Genomic DNA, 9,666 nt, shown 5'->3' on the forward strand with positions numbered 1-9,666 from the left:
GAGAATAATCGAATTATCAGATTGCAAACGTACAATCGATGTTTTCTTATCCCAAGTCCTCGCTTGCGCAACATGTGAGAATGAAAATAGTACTACACGAATTAAACAATAACATGTGAGAACGTAGTAGTGTCAAAATTGTGTATTCTTCTTGTGCATACAACTTAAGAATAATAAAATATGCATTACTGCTAAGTCCAAATTGAAAGAGAATCTTCTACAGTTCAAACCAAGACATCGCTAAACGGGTGACTTCAAAGGATAGTCAAGAGGATAAGATTGAAACCATAAAAAATGATATATTCAACACCAGATCGTTCAACAAAAATTAAGATCGAAGATGAAAATGATACAAAAAGCCCACTAGGGTACTTGCTGCTACAAATTAGTCATCCACCATGCTGACACTAGCACTCGCAGTCAAGCATTGCTCTCGTCCACTTGAAGATGATGTGACAGCCCGACGATCACCTCCAACCTGGCAGCCATATGCATTGCCCCACGGCGGTGAGCGACGAATGCCGCCGCCTTGAAGAAAATGAAGCCGACGAGGGAGATGACAAAAATCCCCACAGTAACGTACTCGAAGATCTCCAAAGCCTTCTCAATCTTCTCCTTTACGTAATTCTTGAGGGCTTTCTTCGGTTGTGGAGGCAGAGAGGTCAAGGAAGAAGGAGGCTCCTAGTACAGTGGAGAGGTCGAGGAAGGAGGCTTCTGGGGCAGCTGCAGGTATGTCCCATGGCTTGATGGCGGAGGCGCTACTGCATCAGTACAGTAGCGGTGTGTCCCGTCGCTCGATGGAGGAGACTTCTCATGCACAAAAACAATATTGCACGAATTAGGCAATAACCTTTGAGAACATAGGAGTTTCATAATCATGTATTTTGAGTTTGTGAGAATGATATTATGGGGCTGGATAGGGGGGCATTCCACCCCCCCCCCTCCCGCACTTCACCACGTTATATTTATTCAGTACTCCTTCCATTCCACAATGTAGTGTGTCTAGAATTTTGGGAGAGTCAAACTTTATTAACTTTGACCAAGTTTGTAGACAAAAACATATACATCTAGAACACCAAATACATATCATTAGATACATCACAAGATATATTTTTGTATATATATATATTTTTGGTATTGTATATATAAATATTTTCCTCTATAAACTTAGTCAAAGTTTGACTTTTTAGAAAATTTATATGCACTACATTATAGAACAGGGAGAGTATTTGTTTATGGTTGAGTACATGTATCCAGGGACAAAGCACTCTCTACGCTACTTGCAACTAAAAATAAAATAGTTACCATGCAAAAAAGCTACAAATAAAATCATCCACCAAGCCACTAGCACTGATCCACTGAATTGATGCAAAATCTCTGTTACTTTATTCTCCAAACACCGGCAGGCGAGCCTGTTCCTCACCAACCTGAACATTGTCAGGCGTGTGACCAATAATCACCTCCAAGTGCTCCCTTGTCTCCAGTCCCCCACGGTGGCGAGCCAAGAAGGCTACCTCCTTGAAAAAGTAGAATCTGAGGAGGGAGGTCATCAAAACCCCCCATAGTGGTCCACCAGAAGATTTCGAAACCCTTCACAATCTTCTCCATGGTGTAATCCTTGGGAGGCTCCTGGTTAGTGGAGAGTCGACGTAGAAGGAGGCTTTTAGGATGGCTGCAGGTGTGTCCCATCGCTAGATGGAGGAGGCGCCATGGACGTACCGATAGAGGGCGGGTTAGAGCCCAAAAGGCTGTGATGGTCGAGCATGGGTGAGGTGTGTCGCTCGATGGAGGAGGCTACTGATGCACAAAATCAGTATAGCACGAATTGGACAATAACATATGAGAATGTAGTAGTTTCATACTTGTGTATTCCGAATTTGTGAGAATGATATTATGGGGCTGGATAGGGGGGCATTGCCCCCCCCCCCCCCCCCACACACACACACACTTCACCACGCTATATTTATTCAGTATTCGTTATCCAAGGACAAAGCACTCGCTATGCTACTTGCAACTACAAATAAAATCGTCCACCAAGCTTGACAACACTGATCCACTGATCTGATGCGAAATCGGCTGACATATCCTGATGCAAAATTTGGCTGATAGATCCACCTAACTGATGTGAAATCTCTGTTCCTCTGGTCTCCAGACACTAGCAGACGAGTATGTCTCTCGTCCACATGAACACTGCCAGACAGTGACTGTCGATTACCTCCAACTGCGCCCTGTCTCTAGTGCCCCACGATGAAGTGGCGGAGCCAGGGGTCTTCCCTGGACTTCCATGGAATACCAAAGAATTGCTGATTCAGGGGTCTTCCCTACATATTTGTTGACATATTGCTATCGTATTGCACAAATGAATACCAAGCAAGAAATTCCTGGCTCCGCCACTGCCACGACGACGACCCAAGAAGGCCGCCACCTTGAAGAAGCAGAACCCGAGTAGGGAGATCATCAAGATCCCCACAGTGGTCCACCAGAAGATCTCGAAACCCTTCACATCCTTCTCCATGGCATAACCCTTGGCGGGTTTTTTCGGATGTGGAGGCGGAGGGCTTGAGGAAGCTGCAGCAGGCTCGTGGCATTGGTGCAACTGTGGACGCGAAGAGCTCGATGTAGGAACAGCAGCAAGGTGCAACAGTGGAGGCTCGCGGCTGGGTGAGGGGGGGGGGGGCTCTATGTTCCCCTGTTCGCGTGGCTATCTCCCACAGCGAACGGTCGCTCGAAGTTGAGGTTGTACAGAACGTGCGCTAAGATTCGTGCGCCCAAATCCAACAGCTCCAGGTGTGTTCGCTGGAAAAACGTTCCCATGAACGTCCGCGCAATAACATTTGTGATAATAGTCTGGGCCGAGCCGGGCTATCCGCGACCCTGCCCTCTTTCCCTCCCCGCCGCCGCCTCCTCTCCTCGCTCCGCCGCCGCCTCTCCAAACTGCTCGATGGACCAGACGCCGCAGCGCCGCCGCCGGAGACGCGCCGAGGTTGCCCCCTCCGATGGCGCTCCGGACGCGGCGGAGTACAGCCTCGACGAGCCGACCTTGGCGGAGAAGCTCGCGGCCATGAGCCCGCTCGCCGAGGCGGCAGGTGGCGCCGCCGGGGAATCGCTGCCCGTGGTGCCCCCCAGCGCGGACTCCGTCCACGTCCTGCTCAGGCAGGCCCTGCAGGCCGACGACCGCGCCGCGCTGCTGGGCTGCCTGTACAACAGAGACGGCAAGGTATCTGAGCTTCTCTGGCCTCTCTGACTCCTCATCTGTGGCATGGTGCAATAGTATCTTGATAGCTGGTGGCATCATCGTCAGTGAAGCATAGGTTACAGTTTTTCTCATAGGATCCGAGTCTCGAGTTCGCCGCGCAAATTAGGAAGGGATGTTTGTACAACTTGTCAGCCTCCATGGCCAATCACTCCCGGCTTGGTCCAAAGTTCAGGAAGACAGCTAGTTTGAGCTTCTGCTCAATGAAATTCGAGCTGTGTGTTTGTTTGGTCGGGTTGTGCATTGCACATGTGCAACGAATGCCATGAGCGTGGACACGAGTTTGTTGCGCAAATTAGGAAGGGATGGCTGTGGAACTTCCCATGGCCAATCACTATTGGCTTTAGTCACACATTCAGAAAGACGATTGAGTCCCGGCTCAATGGAATTGGTTTGTATGTCACCCATTTACAACGAATTCCACAAAGTTAAGACGGCAAAGTTATGACCAGAACCGCTAATACTGTCCCAACCCCAAAATGAAATTACCCCCAACAACTCTGCCCGCGCTCCAGCACCGCCACGGCCTTGGTTTGATTAGCTGGTTACTCTCCTTGTGGCAACCTGCTGGTTATTAGGCAGCTGTTATGTACTATTAAAAATTGTGAAATTCTGAATATCAGTTGTTCTTTATGCAATTAGGTCATCAAATCTGATAGTTCCTAACTCAATGTGGTGTCTTCCATGCAGGTTATCGTGAAGTCGGTATCACTCCTGACGCCAGCAGACGCTGTGAAGTTCCTCAAATCATTGGTATCGCTTATGCAGTCTAGGTATGATAACGCGTCTGAGGCACTCTGTCAATATAGCACTAAGATGACTGGGGCGTTATGTTGCGTGCATTCCGTGAACATGAAAGCTTCTAATTTCAGTTAAATTTTTGTGTGGAACGTTTGACTGGGTTAACATGAGCCACTGAAAGTCTCAAACATTGTTTCTGCTTGTGTACCCTCATATTTTGCATAGAGGTTTCATAACTGGTCTGCTTTTCGTTTTCGCCTTGGCAGGGGTTCAGTACTGGTTTGCTTGCTCCCATGGCTTCAAGCTCTGCTTAGCCGACACATGAGCAGCATAGTATCTCAGGATTCTTCTCTGCTGCTGCTCAACTCGCTTTATCAGGTGAGTATTTTGTTTCAAATTAACAGCCGTAGAGATGTACTAATATGAAGTACAATTAATAATAGTTCTTATTTCTGGACTGTAATGTTACTTGGTGCACGCATTTTCAGCTGATTGACGCAAGAACATCGACCTTCGCATCGTCGCTCAAACTGTCTACCTGCCTGGATTATCATTTCAGCGAGGTAGGTTCTCTCCTGTCTACCTGTATTGCAACCTCGTGCATGCATGTGTGTAATTCAGGCATGTATGTTCCAGATCTGCGATGATGAATCCGATGAAGAAGAGGGAGGCCCTCCGCTTATCTACGAGGACGTGGATTCTGATGAGGAAGATTCTGAAGTTGATGATGCTATGGAAACCGAGGACAAGGGGACTGATGAGGAAGATTCCGAGGTCGACGATGCCATGGAGACAGAGAGAAAGGGGACTGACAAGGAAGAGTCTGAAGTTGATGATGAGTGAAAGAGATCACAGCATTTGAACTCTGGTTTTCTAGTAACTGTACTGTAACTGATCGAGACACAGCTGCGTTTGCAGTTCTATTTTGTTGTGTCATAAACAAAAAGTTTTGATCATGGGAAAAAATCCTCAAATTTGTGTTGGTTATCATATCAGGAATCAAGACTGCCATTCCAGCTAATCATATTTGCTTTGTGATAACAGATTCATCATCAGTCAGTTTAGATGGCATATACCAAACAAAAAATTTGATGAATTGATACCATAAACAAATTGGGTAACAGAAGGTATACCCACATTAACATTCATTCATAAACCAATTTGTAGAGTTGAACATTCATGAGGTACACAAATTCCATCAAGCATGCTACCAAAATATGTAAACGAGATGGCAGAAACAGCCTGCTGAATTCTAACTAGATAAAAAAAAGAACAAGTATTTAACGAAAACCCAAGTAAAAAGGGAAAAGACTCCTGTTTCCTGAAACATAACAAGAGCACATCTTCAGCAATATACAGGACACAAACTCAGCCTCCTCTCCACACGTATATTTTTCACGAATGAACATTCTCCACCGGTATCACTTCCCAGAATCCAGAACGATCGAGTTTTCATACACATAAACCACTAGATCCTTTGGAGGTTTCGGGCCAAAAATTAGGAAGAAACATGCCCCTGTCCACATCGACGTGAACTCACGTTTGTGGCGGCATGTTTGCATAGAGGAATGTGTAGAAGAGTCCCACCTCGGGCATGCTTCGGATGGTCTGGATGTGCTTGTTCTTGCTTGGTTCCTCGAGCAGCATTGAGCTCAGTTGAGCCACTCTAGCCAAGAGCTTCGCCAAGGGCAATCCTGATGGAGGAAGCGCGGTTCCAACCTGTGCACGCAAGTCCTCTATCACCAAATCAGCTACCTTCCTCAATGACATGTCCATGATATTTCTGAAATCGTCGCTGCAAACACAGGGTGCCAATAGGATGATGTGAGATACTCATTGAGTTTCTTCCAAAGAAAAATGCAGATGCCAACAGAGTTAGACAATAGATGTGTTCTCGACGACAAATGTGGAAAATTACTATCCTGTAAGCAAATATCACAACTCGACTATAACAATCAAATATGTCTGTTCTTGTTTTGCATAGAGCTAACGGACTCAAATCGTGTCAACAACAGTTTAAGTTATAAGAAAATGAGATTATTCAATACATACCCAGACACTCTAAAAAACCCAACATTAATACCAGACTGTTTCTACTAATAAACTGGAACACAAATTTTGAATAAGGTCAGTTTCTTGCTGGTCATGGCGCCGTTTAGCAATTCAGATTCTTAATGATAACCATGGATTAACTATCATCTACAGTAAGCAAGTGCCACAACTCCACTATAACAATCAAACATGTTTATTTTCTCGTTTTGCAATAGAGGTAATGGCCTACAGAACATGTCAACAACAGTTTATGCTATAAGAAAAATGAGGTCATTCAATACAAAACCAGATACTAGCATGCACCAAATTTTATACCACACAGTTTTGCATTATCACTGGAGCACAAATTTTGAATGAAGGTTATCTTTTGCCGGTTAGGACTCAGAATTGCCTGTTATCAATTCAAATTATCCCCTCTGTTTTCCTTTGGTTCTCAAACAACATATTTAAATGGGTAGTAGCTAAATCAGTAAAAACAATAGCTCAAAACAACATAGCAGTCCCAGAGCTACAATACTAGCACCCAGCAATACGGAATGGTACAGCTGGCAACCAGCTATTTTTTGTTGTATCTGCTCCAGATATGAACATGATATAAATCAATCCCAAATCCCAAAATAGAGTACTGTTATTGATCCAGTAGTAACCTCTTCATAAGAACGATGCATCACGTATGAGTATGTTACTGACAAATTTTTTTTACTGCAGCACCACCTGGCATTAACATTTCCCCTTTTTTTCATTTCATCAATATTAAAAAACTCAAACACACTAGTTGCTTATGTATGAAACGACATACGGTATATGGATTACAGTTCTTGAAAAGATAATTATTGAAAGAAAATGTAATGATGGGTAGCCATATGAAAGATCTAAGACAATAGACACATTGTGGAGCAAAGTACAGTATTACTAAACCCTGCATATATTGTGAATTTACAATACATATTCTGCATTACCTTGCCAACACTATGCGTGTCTCAGTCATTAGTTGGTCAAGCTTTCCAACATCCATTAGAAGAGATGAGTCATCAAAGCCGCTGCTGGACACAGCCATCAACTGTGCATACCGATTGGCGCTTTCAGGTACAAGGAAATTTATCCATGAGTTGCCTTCACACAGACTCATGAACTGCTCCGATATCTGTAACATCGTTTGTAATACTTGGTCCATGCTCATAGGGTCTTTCAGTTGCTTCCTGCACATTTTTCCATGGTAGTATCAGTACGGGAAACACACATGTTATAAAGTATGATGTAATTTAAGCTAAATGAGAAAGTATACACTTGGCAAGACATAACTGCTATAATAAAATAATTTCATCATGTAAAGGTGCAACAATAATCTAAAGGGTCCCTACTCTAAATGATAAAATAAGTATTCTCTTGATGAATCAGAACTCTGCCATAAAGGGATTTTTTCTTGTAAAAGTGCGACAATAATTTCCCTAGGGCCTTTTAAATTTTATTTGTCTCTGCTCATTGGATGCTGAACATGCTGTTGAATATGATAATTTACTGACATGTTGGTGACAGAATAATCATGCGGATAGGGGAAGAAATATTTACTCTTTCAAGATTTCTGTTGCAGCATGTTGCATTTGCCTGATCAATGCAGTGATACCATATGTTGCAAGGTAGTCAGCAGTTCCAAGAAAGTCCTTATGTCCATTCCCGCTAAAAGTATCAGATTCCGCCTACACAGAAGCGGGATATTTCAAAGTCAGGTAGCAGAGCATGGTCTCAAGGGAAGTCACAATTGTTTGTAGCATAATTCAATTATACAAGTGTCGCATGATAAATGATCAATACGAGAGAAAAAACAAAGAAAGCAGCGATAACTTAATGTATGTAGGGGAATCACTCACGAATAGAAGGGAGCGAAAATTACCTGCAATTGAGCACCATCTGTACCACGAGCAAAGTCCAAGTAGAGATGTCTGCCTAATATGGTGACCTGGACTCTAACATATAAGCTCAGCAATGTCATGGCCCACATTGAAGACACTGTCCTTGTGAAACCTAGGGGAGTAGAGAAGAAGTAACAACAGTTAAATGACATGGATCAGCCTAATGTTTTGACATCACAGATGAGACAGAGAAGAAAAAATAAACAGGCCATGAATGAGGATGAGATAAACCACAGAATCATCATACTCAGAATTTTGATCTTCTCCCAGGTCTCGTACTTGTCCTCTGGCGTCAGCTCTCCCTCCCTTGCAGCAGCCAGTTCCTCCATTACCCGCGAACGCAGGTAGTGCATAGCAAACGGCAGTGTGGTTGTATCCGAGATCCTCTGCACCTTCTCAAAATGGGATTCCAACCTAACAGAGAGTAGCACAGAACGGTCATGAAGGAGTCTATGATACTACTACATGAATTTCAACATCTCACTAAATATGCAGCGCATCACGGATCTACTAGCCCATATAACCACGAAGACATAATAAACTCAATGAGCCAATTGTAGTTTGCTAGCGCTAACACGATATTGCCATAAGCAGTACATCGCAGGAAACCTATGAATCAATACATACATGCACATGAAACCTATGAATCAATTGTTGTTTGCCACCACTAAGACGGCATGCTGCTGCTGTGGTCGCCAATTTAGAACATAGCCACATACACACGTAAGCAAGAAAATGCAAGACAGAAAACAAATCTGGTGGTGGTTTGGGTTTGTGGGCTCACTGATTCTTGATGATCTCGTCGGCGGCGCGCTCCTCCTCGGCGCGCTGTTCCACCCGGACGAGCTGCTTCTGGTGCGCGTCGTAGAAGCGGTAGGCCGCGTAGCCGGCGCCGGCGACGCCCAGCGAGAGGAGCATCTTCCACCGGTGCCGCGCCCAGAAGGCCTTCCCGGGGGCGGAGCCTAGCTGGAACATTGCGGCCTGGGCGGGGCGGGGACGGGAGGTGGGAGGCGACGCGGGCGAAACCCTAGCCGCTTGCCGCGCGGGAGGGACGGCGGCGCTCGGGTTCGCGGTCAGGCGGGCACGCGTTGGGGGTGGCAGGCGGGCTGGGGCGAGCGAGGAGGAGGGCGGCGACGGCTGCGGGGAAGAGGAAGAGGAGTTCGGGCGGTCGGGCGGCGGGTGGGAGGAGATCCGCGCGTGGTGGCGGAGACGGGGGTCCGACTCTGATCGGTGACGTCACCGGTGGGGGATAAGGGGCGGCTGGGGGAAATCGTTGGATGTACTAAAAATGGTTCGAATACAAATCAAACGTTTCAGTTTGTATCTTTATAAACGAATACGAACGCAAATTCGAAAACGTATTTTCGTTTGTTGCTTTGCATCAACGTCTAGATATTAATCAATCAAATGCGATTGAAATGTCACGGTAAAATATACACTTTATTCGAGCATCTGTACGTAAGGCTAGTAGTTACTAGCAGTTGCCGGCTTCGCCAGCTTGCTAGGGCTGGGGCACACATGCCTCCATGGGAATGACTTCTCATGCATCTTTGTTCTCGCCAAAGTAGAAGCACTGCAGCATATCCCCCACTACCTTGCCTTCCACCGCATAGACGGCATCGGCATATACGCCGACGTCATCATCAATGAAGTCTGGGACGTGGCACACACGCCAGGCTCACCCTCCTTCCCGCCAAACCCTAACCATAA

At 45.6% G+C, this 9,666-nt stretch overlaps 2 protein-coding genes across 2 annotated transcripts; one reads left to right on the forward strand and one right to left on the reverse strand.

Annotated features, from left to right (window-relative positions):
* The first annotated feature begins 2,852 nt into the window (after window positions 1-2,852).
* Window positions 2,853-4,984, forward strand: LOC125506882 (uncharacterized). Its single transcript, XM_048671596.2, has 5 exons — window positions 2,853-3,217; window positions 3,944-4,026; window positions 4,261-4,372; window positions 4,483-4,557; window positions 4,631-4,984. Exons 1-5 carry the CDS (start codon window positions 2,942-2,944, stop codon window positions 4,835-4,837), a joined length of 753 nt encoding a protein of 250 aa, XP_048527553.2. The 5' UTR covers window positions 2,853-2,941; the 3' UTR covers window positions 4,838-4,984.
* A 253-nt stretch (window positions 4,985-5,237) lies between these two features.
* Window positions 5,238-9,050, reverse strand: LOC125506883 (peroxisome biogenesis protein 3-1-like). The gene is made up of 6 exons (XM_087525312.1): window positions 8,741-9,050; window positions 8,204-8,370; window positions 7,938-8,068; window positions 7,616-7,743; window positions 7,006-7,245; window positions 5,238-5,789 (listed from the first exon to the last, which is right to left on the reverse strand). The coding sequence occupies exons 1-6, from the start codon at window positions 8,929-8,931 to the stop codon at window positions 5,531-5,533; spliced, it is 1,116 nt and encodes a 371-aa protein (XP_087381438.1). The 5' UTR covers window positions 8,932-9,050; the 3' UTR covers window positions 5,238-5,530.
* Window positions 9,051-9,666: the final 616 nt, after the last annotated feature.

This window comes from Triticum urartu, chromosome 5A (assembly GCF_056163025.1).
Source record: "Triticum urartu cultivar PI428250 chromosome 5A, HENAU_Tu73, whole genome shotgun sequence".
NCBI classification, from domain to species: Eukaryota; Viridiplantae; Streptophyta; class Magnoliopsida; order Poales; family Poaceae; genus Triticum; species Triticum urartu.